The sequence below is a fragment of the Carassius auratus genome, unplaced genomic scaffold (assembly GCF_003368295.1).
Source record: "Carassius auratus strain Wakin unplaced genomic scaffold, ASM336829v1 scaf_tig00036686, whole genome shotgun sequence".
Classification (NCBI taxonomy): Eukaryota; Metazoa; Chordata; class Actinopteri; order Cypriniformes; family Cyprinidae; genus Carassius; species Carassius auratus.
The window spans coordinates 67,953-85,566 of record NW_020526328.1 but is presented as its reverse complement, the minus strand read 5'-3'; the positions used below and the strand labels follow the sequence as shown (position 1 = coordinate 85,566).

The 17,614-nt window shown below is 37.5% G+C and overlaps 1 protein-coding gene across 1 annotated transcript in view; it reads right to left on the bottom strand.

Moving 5' to 3' along the window:
• Nucleotides 1–17,614, bottom strand: part of LOC113082676 (glutamate receptor ionotropic, delta-1-like) — a gene marked incomplete at its 5' end in the record, with an annotated part of 73,898 nt that overhangs the window by 18,161 nt on the left and 38,123 nt on the right. Inside the window, one exon of the mRNA XM_026254216.1 lies at nt 4,139–4,192. Within this exon, the coding sequence (XP_026110001.1) occupies nt 4,139–4,192 (54 nt within the window). The remainder of the gene's footprint in view (nt 1–4,138; nt 4,193–17,614) is intronic.

Sequence of the window (17,614 nt, the reverse complement as noted above, 5' to 3'; positions counted from 1 at the left end):
TTTTTCCAACGCCCGTAGTTATCCTCCAGGTCTCATCATCGGTCGGCTTTAGTTCCATAGGACAGCGTGTGGGGTCTACAGACTCTCTGCATTCACACAGCACAAGTAGGGTATCTGGAGAGGCTCCAAATCTTGTGTCTCGAACGCGCACTCTTCCAAAAGCTTTCACACTCTCGGCTACTTCTTCAATGCGTGCAATCTCAGTTGATCTGGGTACACTTGTTAGCATCAAGGAGTGAGCAAGGTCAATCCCAGCCTCTCTGCACCAGTCAGCAAGTTCACTTTGAGGAGAAGGGTTACTTCTGCGAGACATATTTTCAACAAGAAGTTATTAAATGCACCAAATATCTGTTTTCTTCTCAGGGATCAAGGAGAATTGACACGTGTTTATTTCTCTCTTCTGAAAGGTACCAGGGAGGGAATGAAAAATCCCGGACGAGCCCCCACTTTATGTAGCGCCCCCTGCCCTCCTAAGTGTGTCCTGACCTAAGTTCTAATGGGTGGAGCACCGGGTTCCTTTTATTGGTGTCTCTCGACTATAATTTAAGCCCCCATCTCTGATACCACGTTTTAAAGAGAGTTATTAGTTTCCTAAATGACTAATCTGAAACACGTATCCAAAAGAAATAATTTATTTAACAAACAAAAAAAATATATAATAACAATAAGGAAAATACAATATATAATTATATTTATAGATATATATTAATAGGATGGTATGAATATCAGATATAAATGTTCAGATGATATATATTAACAATAACCACTAGGTAATTTCAATATGAATAAGTACAGGTATTAATATTCAATACTGATAAACCAGTAATACATGGATTAGAATGCTCAGAAAATCCCTTAGGGAAATATACCCAAGTTTACAAGACTCAATACCTTTGGTTTCTTATTTAGCACTAGATGTACACTCTTTGCAGAACAAACTGAGAATTATCAGTGAAAAATAAATCCACTTAATTCACTTACTACTTAGGGCACTTATATCACTAGTAATCCAAAGTAACACGTTTCAGCGTTTTATGAACTGTAACCGTAGACTTAATATACAAAAAAAACAATAGATAAAAGTGGGCCCACTCACACCATAAACACACTCAAACCAAACCCCGATGCAGGCCTGATTCGTTGCTTGGGTACGTAGTGGCCTTTAAAATGCAAAATGGCCTCTTCACTCTTCAGTGAGCTAAAATAAGACCAATAAGCAGTACCTGTAAGTCCATACGCAGCTCCGATTTTCGTCAACCGCGGCTCGCACCACCTCCGCTAACAGCCGTCGCTCCCTCGATGCCGGAGGAACACCCAACACTCCCGGTGGCTGGGCGTGCTATCCGGTTGCGGCTGTACAGTCCCTCGTTATCAGAGGACCTGTGAGCGCTTCCGGTGGCTCAACAGGGCTATCTGATCTCCTTTTACTCTTCCCACGTCGACTGTTTTACTCACAACAGCACGATGAATAGGATAAACGAAGTCTAAAATTACAATCTTTCTAACTGAAATCGCTGTATATTCACACAGGCCTCAACGTCTTTCACTCGAAAACGAATCAAAATAAAACAGGCAAACACATTTCCTGTGTTCAATCAGACACTTAACTAACAAAAGACGTATCTAAAGAAATATGAAGACTTAACTCAAGTTTTTTTTGGGTTATTAAACGGGTAGATTTCGATTAGAACCAACCTTTTTGCACACCTATTCTCATATCGCCTCTCCTCTCGTCTTTTTTTCTCCCGACCTCCGGATAAACCAATCACATGAGACTCACGTATATCGGAGGTGGGTATTAACTAATAAACATCCAATCAAACAGGAATCGATCTAACCTGATAGCGAAATCCACGTTTTTGTTCAAGTACATATCAACCAACCCTTAAAGTTTTACTCATTCCCTTAAAGGGGAAACTTACTTTTACAAGCTCTTTGTAGAAGATGCATAGTAAAACATTTAAAAGGACTAATCTTAACAGAATATGGTTATGTTGACATCATTCACTAATAACCTATATGGCTATTATAAATTGGACATTATACATGCACACTTTACATTAAAACTGTTTTATATTCATATAACCCTCCCTGATAAGGGGGTTACACATGGAAACCCAGTGGAGAGATCAAAGCAAAACAACGGTCACTAATTAGAAGTACAAAACAAGGATTTGTACAGAAGAATTTCAGAGGATTTCAATATGAGCCAGGAGGAGACTGGTTTTTCTTTGCTACAGTAAGGAAACTTTGCTTCCTTTGCTCCTGTTAACAAACGTTGGTTTTCATGAGAATTACATGGATATGCATGCGCAGCTGCTTCAGTTTTACAACAGTGAGCGTAAGATAGATTAGAGTGATTATTACGTTTTGAATATGGATATTTTTCTTACAAAAACTGATTGATTCGCTACAGAAGGGCTTTGTTCACCCACTCCCTGGAGCCGTGTGATTTTTTTAATGGATGAGCTTTTTATTAAACTTCTCATGGACCGATGGAGTGCAACACCTGCTAAGTTGCATCAAGTGCCTTGAAAGATCAAAGACAATTTTTTAAATAACTACAGCTGAATTTGTCTGAAAGACTAAAGTCATATACACCTAGGATGACTTCAGGGTGAGTCATACTAACCCTTTAATTTGTGTTCATTGGTGTTGTGGTGACCTTCATGTGTGTGTTGAGGGACAAGCAAATTACTCAGCTTTAATTCAGAATAAGGGGTAAACAGAAGAATCACAGCAATGTGACCAGTGGTGCCCCCAGAAAATGTTAATAGGGGTGGCAAGATGAGGCCAAAGCAAATCTTGGGGTAGCACATCAAAATAAAGAAAGAAAATTAAGGGTTTGCAATATTGACAAAAAATTATATCTCTGTGACTTCTGGGATTTTATAGATAATGATAATTAGAAAATATTTTGCTGAGTGTAGTATAGTGCTGGTATCTTATTTCTAATTGTGCTGACAGCTGACTCTTAACTTTTTTTTTTTTTTTTTTTACCTTTACACCATTTTTTTTGACTTTTTTGAAGAAATCCTCAATTCTGAAATATATAGGGAAAACTTTTATTCAACCGAAAAACACAAACTGCAAAAAATGTATGTGCATTTTGAAATCAACTTTATGAAATTAAACCTATATTTTAATGAATTATATGCAGCAATAAACAACGTGTAAACTAGAGCTGCAAGATTTTGGATAAATTGAGAATCAGGTTTTTTATATATATATATATCTTTTGTAAACACTAGGCTTTCTTCTGTCGTGAGGGGGTTTGTTTCCAAGCAGCACGTTTAAGAACACGACACACACGTCTCGCAGAAATCCTGTAGAATTCAACCAATCCGATGAGGACTTCGACACTCCTGAAGTGTTTCCACTTTTGTGTGCCATATGCATCAGACGTTCAGACAACGGTCCATGGCATGACGTCTGTGGCTGAGAAAAGGTCTCGGGTGCTAATGCCATTGTTTCAGATCTCTAGTTCGCATTTTGATAGTCTTTCCATCCACTGCGGCTGCCATAGCCTACTGAAAGATATGTGAACACCCCTAATCCAACTGCAGTCCAATGACAGGGACGCACATTTCGAAAGACAATTCCTTAAATAACATTATAGTCCCATCTCACATCTTGTTATCGAAGATGCGGCATTAATTTGGTGATAGTTTTTATCATCAGATATTAGTTTTAGCTTGTCAACGTCTCATCTTCATCACAGAAAAAATGTCTTTAAAATATTTCGTCTTCGTAAACAAAATGAACACTGCCGAGTACTGCACTCAGTTCTTATTATGCTAGATTTCTATGCACAGCTCTCACTGGTTCTTTGTAGGGCCAGACTCTCATTTGGTCTTGCTTCCACTTCGTCCATCAACAGAGTGAGGGAGGGAGGAAGAGAAATAAGGAGAGCAAAACTGTGGCTTACAGTCATACCAGTGCAATAATCCACTGTCAGCTTTGCTCTAGCATGGTGACAGCACATTATAAACTGAATGAGAGATGTGCCACATATCAAACACTGTAAACTGAATTTGGTCTGTTTTCAGGATCTGACTACTGACAGTTTCCAGGTCGATCCCTCATTTCTGAAACAGATAAGAATGAGTAATGAAACTTATTATGAATATGTGCTTACCTCATTGGCATACACCCAGTGACTATCTTTGGATGCTAGATTCGTTTCCACTGCCTGCAGAAAACAAAAACACAAAAGAAAAAATGACTGTGCTGAAAATATACAAATCTTCTTGGTGTACATACAAAAATCATAAGCTCAACCATTTTCCTTTGAGAATTAATGATACTCTTTTTTAAAAAAAGAAACATTTGTGAACAAAAATGAGAATTTCTGCTTCCTGTAGCAATGTAAAAAGAAAACTTTGCTTTTTAAGTTTTGAATCTTCAAACTAATGTTTTGAAAGTAATACTGCTATAATACACACACACAGTAACAATAATACAAAATAATACAGCAAACGTATACATTGTTTTACAGTATTATTAAAAACAAACAATATACAGTATTTAATAATAATAATAATAATAATAATAATATCAAAAGAAATGTTAATATATTTTAATAATCATTTTTGTCAGAAGTAATATGTGGAAATTTTAAGCATCTAATTAAAGCGCTATCAGATTCTGATAGCCCAGATATCAGATTCTGTGATTTATGAGCTCCAGATTGATGAAAAATTGTGCACCAGATTAAGACTCATATGCAGACGTCTGTCAGAGTCACAATTCTTGTATCTTTGATACCAAAATAGAGAACAGTTGCAGCACAACTGGGGTCAGTGGAAACAATTTGCATTACACACACATGGAATGGCACAATATTAAAATGATAGTCCTGCCGACCATCACAATCCTGCCATCATTTACTCACCTTGTATTTCTTTCTTCTGTAGAAAACAAAAGAGGTTATTCTGAAGAACTTTGGTAACCTAATCTTTTTTGGTTACCATTGACTTCTACTCTATAGACAAAAACAAAAAACAAACAAACAAAAAAAAAAACACATAAAAATATCTTCTTTTATGTTACACATAAGGAAATTAATTAATAAGGAATGTGGGTGAGTAAATGATGACAATAATTTTTTTTGGGATGAACTATCCCTTTAGGTTATAGGGACAGTACTGAGTACAGAAATTCCTCATAAATGCAATCCTGTGGATAGAAATGCAATGAAATTACCACCTGTCCACGAAATGGAATATAAATTGTTGGATATCTGGTTGTGAATCTTGACAGTGGCCGCAGTGGAACACCTGCAGACGGACAGACTGGCTTTCAAGTTTAGGGAGTATATATTGGACTGACTGCAGGCAATAATGAAGCGATAAGACCACAATACAGGAAAAAACATTGCTTATCAAACGTGTCTGGGTTCAGTATATGTGTGTATAAAGAGATAGTGGGAGTGTATTTTTATGTCAGACACAGACACAGCAAAAAAGGTAAAATTTCCTGCTCAGGCTGCAATTCAAAGTACACATTGGATGCCGGAAAATAATAAAACACAGCTGGAGGTTGGAACACTGCTTGCATGTACGCTTCAAAACAATGGAGACTGTGTTGGTGGTTCTTTACATCAACTTGAAAAAATATCTATCCAAAATCTTCTACTGAATAGCACTCGGATGCTCAGCACAACATATGCACCACAGTCCACAGACAGTCCAAGAGAATGAATCACAGTCTTGAACCATGCTGGAAAGAGCAAGTGCATTGTAGCATCTGTAAAAACCACTTACTTTTCAATCTATGCTTCCTGTTGTGCAACCAGTCAAACCCAGACCATAACATCATATTCTGAATTGATATGTGTTGGTAGTGTATGGTTATCCCCAAAGTCATAACCAAACAAGGTGACTCTTTCCCTCTTGCTTGCAATACTGTTTATCTGGGCGCATATTCACAAAACATATTTGGGCTAGAAGTAGCTCATAACTCACCGATTTAGGAGAAAAAAATGGGTGTGTCAGTCCTAAATTTAGGACTCCTAAATGTTTGCTCTAAGAGTAAAGAGTAAAACTAGCTCCTAAATCTGTCACTAAGATCAAACCACAAACTATCCTAAAATAATTGTTGCAGGTAATCTGCCTTGGACCATTAATATTTTAGAATCATTTGACGATAATATGCTTTTAAAGGGGTCATATGACGTTGCGAAAAAGAGCATTATTTTGTGTATTTGACGTAATGAAATGTGTTTACATGGTTTAAGTTTAAAAAACACATTATTTTCCACATACTGTACATTATTGTTTCTCCTCTATTCCTGCCTTTATGAAACTTTATGAAAAAAAGCGAGGTGTGCTCTGATGGACCAGGCTATTCAGTGCATTGTGATTGGCAAAAAGCCTCAAGTGTGTGACATTTACATTTACACATTTAGTCATTTTGCAGATGCTTTTATCCAAAGCGACTTACAATTGGGGGATACATAAAGCGATTCTTCTTAAAGAGGCAAACAGACAATTAAAGTGCTTGTAATACCAAGTTTTAGACATTGTTCAAATGAGTACAAGTTAGAAAAAGAATGAATAAATAAAGAGAAAGTATTTATTTTATTTTTTTTCTACAATGAAGTCAAGTAGTTTAGAAAGAGATGAGTTTTCAGCTGCCGGTTGGAAATTGTCAGGGATTCATTCCGGATAAGACTTGGAAGATCATTCCACCAGCCAGGAGTGGAGAATGAGAATGTTCTGGAAAGTGATTTTGAGCCTCTCTGTGATGGTACCACGAGGCATTGTCCACTGGCAGATCTCAGACTTCTGGAGGGGATGTAGATTTGTTATAGTGAGTGGAAGTAGGTGGGTGCTTAGCCTGTGGTTGTTCTATATGCAAGCATCAATGTCTTTAACTTGATGCGAGATGCAACCTAGCCAGTGCAAGGAGATAAAGAGAGGTGTAACATGGGGTCTTTTTGGTTAATTGAAGAACAGTAGTGCCACTCCATTCGGTATCATTTTTAGAGGTTTCATTGTGCTTGATGGAAGTCCAGCCAGAAGAGCATTGCAGTAGTCTAGTCTAGAAATGACAAGGTCCTGGAAAAGAAGTTAGAAAGGACTAGAAAAGGACCCAAAAAGACTAAAAAATGGTTAGAAAGGGCCTGATCTTTCTGATGTTGTGCAATGCAAACCTGCAAGATCGAAAGATGTGGCCTTTGATGGGGAAATAGTAGAAGAACCTAGCTGGATGGAGAAATCATACTGAAGAGTTGGAGTGATAGGGAAGACAAGAAGCTCAGTTTTTGCCAGGTTGAGCTGTAGGTGATATTGAATCAACTAAAAATGTGAGAGTGAAAATGTTTTTATAAGGCAACATGTAGGCAAACAAAAATAACATTACTGTCCTACAAAATTAGAGACAGCATCACTTAAGGAATGACAATCAAGATTAACTGCTAGTGTACTAGACTACTGTGCTGTGATAAAGAGAACAAAAGATTTTATTATTTCTTCACTACAGCAAGACATGTTTTGAATCTAAGCTGGTGTAAACTAGTTTGTTTGGTAGATCACAACATTAAGAAAAGTGTAAAATGCATCCAAATTTAACTTCATTAGCAGTTTAAATGTTCTTATATAGAATACAATTTTAGTTTTTTTTCTTTTTACAGACTGACACTCCTTCTCTTTTGGTCAATTTATGTTATTTTCATAGATCCCAGCCCATCCCATAAGTCTATATACAGTATATACACACACACTCACCAGCCACTTTATTAGGTACACCTGTTCTATAGTTTGGTAACACAAATTGCTAATCAGACAATCACATGGCAGCAAATCAATACATTTAGGCATCTAAATCTGGAGAAGACAGCTTGCTGAAGTTCAAACAAAGCATCAGAATAGGGAAGAAAGGGGATTTAGGTGACTTTGAACATGGAATGGTTGTTGGTGCCAGACAGGCTGGTCTGAGTATTTCAAAAACTGCTTTTCTACAGGGATTTTCATACACAACCATCCCTAGGGTTTACAGATAATGGTCCAATGGTTGTGTGGATAAAAATGCCTTGTTGATGTCAGAGGTCAGAGGAGGTAGACTGGTAAGAGATGATAGAAAGGAAACAGTAACTCAAATAACCACTCGTTACAACCAGGTTATGCAGAATAGCATCTCTGACTGCACAACACGTCGAACCCTGAAGCAGATAGGCTACAGCAGCAAAAGACCAAAAAGCGGAGGCTACAATTCGCACAGGCTCACCAAAATGGTACAATAGAAGATTGGAAAAACATTGCCTGGTGTCAAACTCTGTCCCATGTTCCATCATGCCACAGAGCTCCTAGACTCCACAGATCTCGACTGGAAGGAGTCATCCAGTGTCTGGAGAGTGTCCGATCCCGAACGCCTCAACCGGCAGTTGTCGATAAAGCTGGCTGTTAGTATGGCAAGACCAACGAACATTAATATGGCAAGCCGAACGAACATTAAAATGGCAAGCCGAACAAACATTAACGCTGCAAGTCTGCCAGCCCCAAAGCTCCATCTGGTGCCTGCTCCTCATAAGTGCCTTCCAGAGCACCATCCAGTGCCTGCTCCTCCAGAGTTTGCTCCAGTGTGGGCCCAACTACTGAGCATAGCCAGGAAGGGCTTCTGATCCCGAGTTAAAGCAAGGATGGGCTCCTGATCCCATTCAGAATCCCCACTGTCCCGTGTCTGTCCTGAGGGACCCTCCAGAGTGCCCACCCCCCATCCACCTTTGGATGTTATGTGGCGTGAGGCCACGGTCTCTGGAGGGGGCGTTATGTCAGACTCTGTCCCATGTTTTGTGTGTGTTCCTGTCCCCATTTTGTTGATTAAGTTGATTCCAGGTGTTTTCTATGTTGTTTCATTGATTCCAGGTGGGATAAAGAAACCTAACCTTTTATGTGCCCCACAATCAATTAGCAAATCATGTAGCTCAGCTAGCATAGTGTTGCCAAGGTCATGGGTTTATGTGCCAGGATTGATAAAATGCATCTAGGCATCTTCCAGACGCATAAATGCAACAATAAAAAGACTATAATGCCCAATTATGTTGCAAATTCACAAGTTCTTCCAGTAAAGATCTTTCTGTAAACTCTGTACAGTTGTTTTCATTCATGTTACATGATTTCCCAGGATTGCTCTAACCTGTCCTCTGTACCTGTGTGCCTCAATAATACGTGCCCACTGCAAAAATGGCAAATACATGTGGCAAAGAAAAAAATAAATTTGTTCTTGGTGAGTGGAAGCACATATATACAGTATACTTCTCTCAGATGGCAATAACAAAACATTTCAAAACACCTCCATAATTCAATTCTCACCGGCAGAAGAAGCATAAAGGCATAAATGCATCAGCTGAAGTGGATGTACAATTTGAAATGAAATCCAGCCTTCTATCTGCAGTGTTTCTCTCCTGATTCTCCTCATCACATAACCTGCCTATTATTTTGCAGATTGTAAGAAAGTGCAAATATTGTGTGGTGGTAAAATCTGAACAACACTAAAAAGGACAAAAACAAACCTAAACATGTCAGTTGCACTGGTGATATTTTCCCTCTGCTCTTCTATAATTAATTTGTTGAAGTTGAGAAATAAACAGCTTGTGAAAAAGGCTGTGCCCTTGAAAGATGCTGTGCTAAGAACAGTTCTCTCTTTCTCATCTGCAGATTCAAAAAGGCATAGGACAATTTCAAAATCTGTGGTTTTCCAGAGAGGAAAATCTCTTGGTCAATTTGAGGAGGAATATGTCTTATGACAATTTGATGTCTAAACTCACATTCACTCAGGATCAACACAGGAGAAAGAATCTTTGCTTGATATATGCACAAGAAAGCAAAAGAAAGCTTATGGCCTAAACAAATATAATCCATTGACTGAAAATAATATCATCAGACAGCAACAACATTGATAAGGAATGTTTTCATTATTTCCGACCCCATAAAACCAGACAGAAATGTGTACGAAGTGAAACTAGAGCGGTAGGGATGAAACGCAGTATCATTTGGGATGAAATATTGCTCCACACACTGAAACTCTCAGCGTCTGGTCAACGGGGAGCTATAGTGAGTTCTGATTGGCCCCTTCATTGGTTTACTGGCAGAGCCAGGAGGATGGAGAGAAACGCATATAGGTACAAACACATGTCTTCTTTATTGCTGCGAGTGCAAGGTGAATGCATTCCCCACGACTCAGAAACATTTGTCTCCAGAATAATGCCCAACAAAGATTGCGCCACTGAAATAAAATCAATATGCACTACTCACAAAAGTGCATTTGCCAATTTTCGGCCAGGGGGAATGCTTGCACCGGTCATATTCACCTCAGAGATGCATGTTAACAAACAAACCAAAAAAAAAAAAAAAAATGAGTGTCAATATTCATTAGGTTTGTTAACAATACTTGAATAGGAACAACTTCCTGTGTTGTCTGCCTGCACCCCCCCCCCCCCACCACCGGGTTTGTTTACGTATCTATACTACATGCATTTTTACGCATGACAGCATTCTGACAAAAGCAAAGTTCACTTGCAGACCACCAATAATCCTTTGAGACAAACGCTGAGTTACCGACAGACCAAGTAAATTGCTTTCCATGCTAATAGCTGCAGTTTCACTTTTAAATTAAACCAGGCAATAAACAAAACATGAAGATACTCTTAAATTTACACAGTAGAATTAAAATAAGAACATTGTCTAATTTGCCTCTCTTTTTAATGACTACAGGGTGCTCCATTAAAGGCAAGCATTTAAATAATGTGTTTTTTATTCCTCAGGGAACGAAGAGTCGATGAAAGGAGGAACAGCAAGCGGGTACCCTATGTCATCACATGAAATATCACTGCCAGAGAAAACAAATAAACAGAAATCTGCAGAGAAATGATACTGCCACCCATACAGCGCTGTCGAGAGCTGTGTAAGCAGGTGGAGGAGAGATGAGAGGAGAGATGAGAGAGATGGAAACCCTTTTATGCTTGAAATGTGGGAATGGACGTAATAAAGAAAGACTGTTAAATGGTTTTGATCAAGTGAATTGAACCAGGAGCAGTCATAAAGCACTAACTAGGTTATCATCTCACTGTTATACCTTTGGGATCTACCCTCATCCATAAATATGTTCTGTACAGTTTTAAGTCTATCACACACTCTAACAGTTTAAATGATCTCTTCTGAACAGCTATAAACATAAGATCTCTCTCTCGCGCTCTCTCACTTTCTCTCTCTGGCCATGCCTCCTTCTCTAACCATCAATATGTGCAACAAACAATTAGCTGAAAGCCAATGAGAATTGATTCCCTGACACTAAGATTTGTGGGAGAGCACGATGTCTTTGATGGTCCAGGATCGAGTTCATACTCTCGAATCAAACACCTACTGACTGCTGTCAATCCTCAACAGCATAAACAAGAGCAAAACATGACAGGGATCCACTGCAAATGAGTCATGCATAAACTCTAGACCATTTTGAAAAACTACAGGACAACTCATTTTGGAAATCAATTCTAGGGATGTGCAAAACTAAATTTCTGCACAAGCAACTAGTGGAACACACTAGAAAAATCTTTCTATTGCTTTGTCCAAACAATAAATGTAAATGGCATTCAAACAAAGTCTCTGAGTTAAATTGCATTGATGCAAAACAATTCTAAAAATCTATTTTATGTATAAAGTAAAAGGAAACTCATTCATGGTTTGGAACACAACGAGAGTAAATGATTACTAGTTTTCATTTCTGACAATAAAAATGCAGATGGTATTTTTATATTTAGAGTACAGTGAAAGGTTTATTTATATTGTACAATCTAGACCCATTTACACTTTTACAAAAAAGCACCAGGCTACATAGAATTACAAAAAATGCTTATTTTAATACTGTAATGAACACATAAAAAATAAATGACCATATTTTGGCTTTGCCATGACTGAAAATAAAATACATTTTAAATATATTCAAACAGAATAGTTATTTTAAATAGATATATTTCACAATATTGCTGTTTGTACTTTATTTTTGATTAAAAATGAAATCTTACCAATCCCAAACTGTTTAATGCTGTTACATGTGTAAACCTGGAAGAAAAAAATAGTTCACTTGAATAGTGCTTTTCAGAATAACTAATAAAATTATCTGAATCCATCCAAATAAGCAAATACATATATTTTTTTTACATTTAACTTTTTCATTAAACTAAGACACTCTGACTCACCCCTACCTCTATCCTTATGGTACTCACATTCACAATGATGTTTCAGCCCCGTCTAATTCTATGCTGGACCTTGTTAAGTCAGATGACCTGTTGCTATGGTAACTCTGATCCAGGCTTGTCTCCCAGAGAGAGTGTTTAATTTTCAATGGAAGGCTTTAGACAGAGGCTGCTCTGCTCGAGGAAGCAACAGGTACTCATGTGAGTGAAAATGAGCATTACATAGGGTTTATTTTTCATATATTACATGAATTAAAATGTGAGATTAAAGTATTCAAAGCTTCATGAAGAAAATAGAACTCCTCAGGGAACAGTGAGGAAAAGGAAATCTTTTATTAATTATTAATCTATTTATTAATTAACTTGACATGTTTAGCTTATTTTTTTGCCCCTGGGTTTCAGAATTTGCATGTATGAACATGTATAAGATACTGGATACTCAACCTAGGTCAGACTCTAATTAGGCCCATGAATCTAGCATACATAATACAGAGCATTCTTCCACTACAAAGGCCTTGATTGGATATTTTATCACAAACAAACTCTCAAACTCCATTATATATTACAGATCATGTGTTAAAGTGGACAAACTTCAAAGCTGCAAAACAAAGTACCTTGTCATCCTTTTGTGATGTCATCAACCATCTGATTTTGTCATACTGGAATGTGAATTCCAGCATGCTTTAGATGAGTAAACATACATCTGTTATCATACAGTGGCACAGAAGACAGTTTGCTGGGCTTTTAGGGACCTGGGCTCTAAGCCTTATCTGAAGCAGTGGTTCTCAACCTTTTTGTCCAGAAGACCATTCAATGTATAACACACTATACAACACAGGTCCCAAGAAACAACAGTTATTGAAGGAGAAAATATTTTATGTATTTTGTTTTCTTTTTTTATCATGTATTTTTTTTAAGTATTTTAATAAATGTAACAATTTTTAATTGACTGCATTAAAATTAAAACATAATTAAAAAAATAGTAAACAAATAAAATAAAAAGATGTTTACTCCCAGAATACAAAGAATGTCCATTTAAAAAAGTCATTCAACATGAAATAACATTTGCAACCCATTTTATTTCTATAATATTATGTATTTTGGAGAAACAGGATATTTATCAACAGGAAAAAAAAATGCATTATTCTGTCCATCTATTAGGAGAAATGCACATTTCAAATCAGAATGCAAACTGGTTGTTGAAAATGAGAAAAGTAAAAAGTGTGACGGAGACCAAAAGAGGCTCAGGATATATGCTGCATGATCAAATCCCTTTTCAAAGCTGCAAAGAATTACAGGGAGAAACAAAAGAAACAGACACAAAAGTGTAAACCTGAGTCTGAGCTGCTGACATACTGTACAGCAGGACTAACCGCAGTCAAAGACCTCATGCTCTGAGTTCAACTCTCAAGCCCTGCCTCCATCTGTCAGACCAATCTGAGAGTTTATGGTGTGTTTTGATCAATTCAGAAAACTCAAATCACTAGTGTACATGACCAGGCAATAAATGCAGAATGATTGCTCAAACATCAGTCAGTTCACAGCTTTTGGATACTCAAGGGAAAGTGTTTCAAAAAAAAAACAGCCTACATTACAGCAGCACTCAAGCAATAAAAAGGAAAATGTGATAATTAAAAAATAAATAACTGTAAATTAAACCCACATCCTTAAACAGATGGAGGAATTTCCCCTTAAGAGGTCACCAGCTCTCAAACTTTAAGAAATGTGAAACAGCACTGAAATGTGTGTCTGTGTGTGCTTATGTACAGTATTATGTAAAGACTAATGTTTAAAACAACTGATTCTGTGCCCACCCACAAATTCACATGCAAGTGTTCATGATACACGTGCCTATAAATGCACACATCTAAAGATAAAATAAAAGTTACTCAAATGTATTTTATGTTTGTAAGATATAGTGTTATATACCTATTAAGTAACAAAAATAAACTGTTTACAGGTGCAGGGTTGGATGTTCTCAATGTTTTTTGATTGTGGGAGTCAGCGAGGCAGCTTCCTTTTGCCTGCTGTGACAAATGAAACAAGGTGAAGACTGAAGCAATGAGTGGGATTGGAGAAAAACAACAACGTGCAAGACATAATTTTATTGGAGAGGAACTGAAAATATGCATATACTTTATACTCTAAGATTTTTTTTTTTTTTACAAATTCTGTCACTGTGGTGCTACTTTTTCATAAAGTATGTGTACCATTTAGGTTCTAATATGTAAATCAGGGTAAAAGTAATTAACTAAAACTGACACTAAAACGTAAAACCTATGTTTATATACTGTAAACCTAAAATAAATTGTCAATCTGATCCTCTCTCTTAATCTAATGCTTTCTTTTCAGCTCTCTAATGTCTTATTGCATTTAAAGCATTAAAAAGCTGATAAATATAACTTCAATTTATTTTTATTACATGTTTAGTTTTAGTGACTTTAGTGCATCAAGATAAACTAAAAGACAACACACACACACACACTTAAAATAAACTTAAAATAAAAATAAAAATGGACTCAAAATATCAATAAAAACTATAATAGTATCATAAAGATGTTTACTTTAGATAATAATACTTTATCCACCTTTTAGGGTTAGACAAAGTACAAAAGGTTTACCTTTTGAAAAGGTATGGCTTCAATGAAAGCACTTTTCTTCCTAAGAGTGTACCTGTGGCCTTTTTTTTCCGGGACAAAACGTGAAAACTGTTTGCGAAAGCTTGCAAGGTACTTTCTTTCTTTTTTTTTCTTTTTCTGGGAGCAGGCCAGAATCTCATAGGAGTGAAAATGCATCCCACGTAGATCTCTATTATGTATTTTATACAATGGCTAGTCATTAAGTTATCTGAATGAGCAGTGGGAATTATTAGAGCCATGAATAATCCACCAGACTAATTCCTTGCAATCACAAGAAAGCAGTGCCTGGCAAGACCTGCTCTTACAGTGTCTTTACAGGCCCTTTCCCAAATGGCACCCTAAACCCTCACGGTCTTCCTCAGAGTCAGCACTTTCCTGATGTAATGCCAATTTGAATGCTGGGTAGAAGTCGGCTGCATAGCTTGCATGTTTGCGTGCTCATCAGAAGTGAGCATTAAGGGCGCATAGCGGCCGCAAAGGGGGAGCTTGTGAGCACCCTTTTGAATGCTAAAATGGCGAATGGACACACGTAGGCAGCAGCCATTGTAAGTCCTCATGACCGAAAGTGCACATGAAGTGTGCCTATATTTGTATGTGATCTGCTGTTGCTTGTTATTGCATCTCTATTCAAACACACAATATATCTGCAGCTTGCTGTGGATTATAAGCAATTTAAAAACAGTTCTACATAGCAAATTTAACCATTATGTGCTGCCTCATAATGGCATGAGAGGTTGTGGGGGTGTCAAGTTTGGAAGTGCTCATCATATATCAGAACATGAGAGAACTGCTATATTCTTACAGACAAAAAATGCAGAAAGAGACAAGCAAGAATTCAAGCCACTTGCTGCTAGACCCACCAAGGGTCAGACTTGATAATTAAAGAGGTCCTATTAAGCTCTTTTACAAATTCTTGATTTCGTTTTGGGGTGTACTAGAACAGGCTCTCATACTAGGTTGTTTGAAAAACACATGCTGGGCTCAAATAGTTCCTGTATCAAATGAAGGCCCGTCTCCTGAAATACAAAATGTGCTGTAAAAGGTTAGCTGGGCCAGTCTGTGTTGTGATTGGCAGCACATTTGGTGCCTGGTCATGAAATGTTATGCCCCTTATCATAGCCACCTGCAAGCTTCAGTGTAATTATTGCATCAATATCAAATCAGTTTGAGTGTGATTTAAACCTAGATGAGCCTTGTGAAAGCTATCGTGTCTCCAACATTGTGATAACACTCGTTGCCTTCTCTAGTGCAGCTCAACCAGGTATCATCCCATTCATCTGTATTTGTGATTTCACAAATCTAGGAAAATATGCATTTTAGTCCAAACAAGTCATCCGTTGTATTTTTAAAAAAGTGATTTCTGTTTAATAAAATATCTACTTTTGATTTAGACTTTGAGCTTTGTAACTTTACAGATTTTTTTTTATGTTTGAACAGCAACATTACAGACTAACTAAAGTTAAAAAAGTTTAAAAAGCATAATAGGACCCCTATAAACTATATCATTAGCAAAGGGCCCTTTATGATGGCCCCACTGGCTGCATGCTCAAAATTATACATCACAGCCTTTCATTATTAGAATAGAATGAAAAATGCATATTCAGTTAATTATAACCATTCTCCACACTTAAAAAAAAAAAAGTTATCATAACCATTTCAATCTTTGCTTTAACATGAACAGCACTAAGAAAATTTAAATAATTAAAAACTTTAGCCTGAACATAATTTCTGTAGTGGACAGCACATTCCAGGGCCCAGTTATGGTGGGGCCCTTCTCTGACCAAAATAGTGGACAAAGTTTTGCTATATTTTGATTTGGATCTTGGTGAACTAACATAAGTAAACTGTCCAATGCCATCAGATAAAGATGCCAGGACAATAGCCAGACAAATCTTAGAGGGCAAGAAGAAGACCTTTGGTACAAAGCCTGGGAAGGACAGGACTTCCTGTTGGTCAAAATGCAGTTTCTGCCCTTCACCCACCAACAGACTGATTCCTCAGGTTTTGGCCTGTGACCGCTATAAAAATTCCTTAGGACCTCTGGACTCAGCAGCAATGGGTGAAACAAAGAGGGATAACAGAGTTCCATCCAAATCTATTCATAACTATGTTCTCAAACCTTAAACTGATGCAAACTACAACACACATGTGTCTTATACTTATTCAGAGAAATAAGTATTCTCATTGACAATGACGTGTAGTGCAACATCTTGCACAAACTCAGTTGTTAATGGACAAATTAATGCATGAATGACAGTTTATGTATAAATGTACCTTCTCAAAAGACACTCCCTGTACTGAGTCTGAGTCCTGTGAGGGAAGAGGCAATAATAGCTACACCATTTCCGAGTCTGAGTCCTGTCAGGAAGAGACACTAACAGAGCAAGTTCTGAGTCTCTGACACATCCAGGAGTCACTAACAGATCAACAAACATTCTGAGTCTCCGGCTTGTGAAGGTGAGACTGCAATGCCCGTGAGGGAAGAGGCAATAACAGATACCAAAATCTAAGTCTCCAGCTTCGTGGCAGCAACAGATACAACCACGTTCTGAGGAAAGAGATAATCTACATTCAGACTTCATTTAGAGTCTTCGTCCAGCGAGACAACAACAGATGCAGCACGTCCTAAGTCTCCAGCCTAGAGAGACAAAGCAGATTGACCAAGTTCTGAGTCTCTAGCCCAGAGAGGCAGAAGACACACAGATATCTGCAACAAGGTTAAGCTCCGGCGAGTAAACCTTCAATCCAAGGTTCCTTTTCTTGCGTGTTCCAGGCTAAGGAC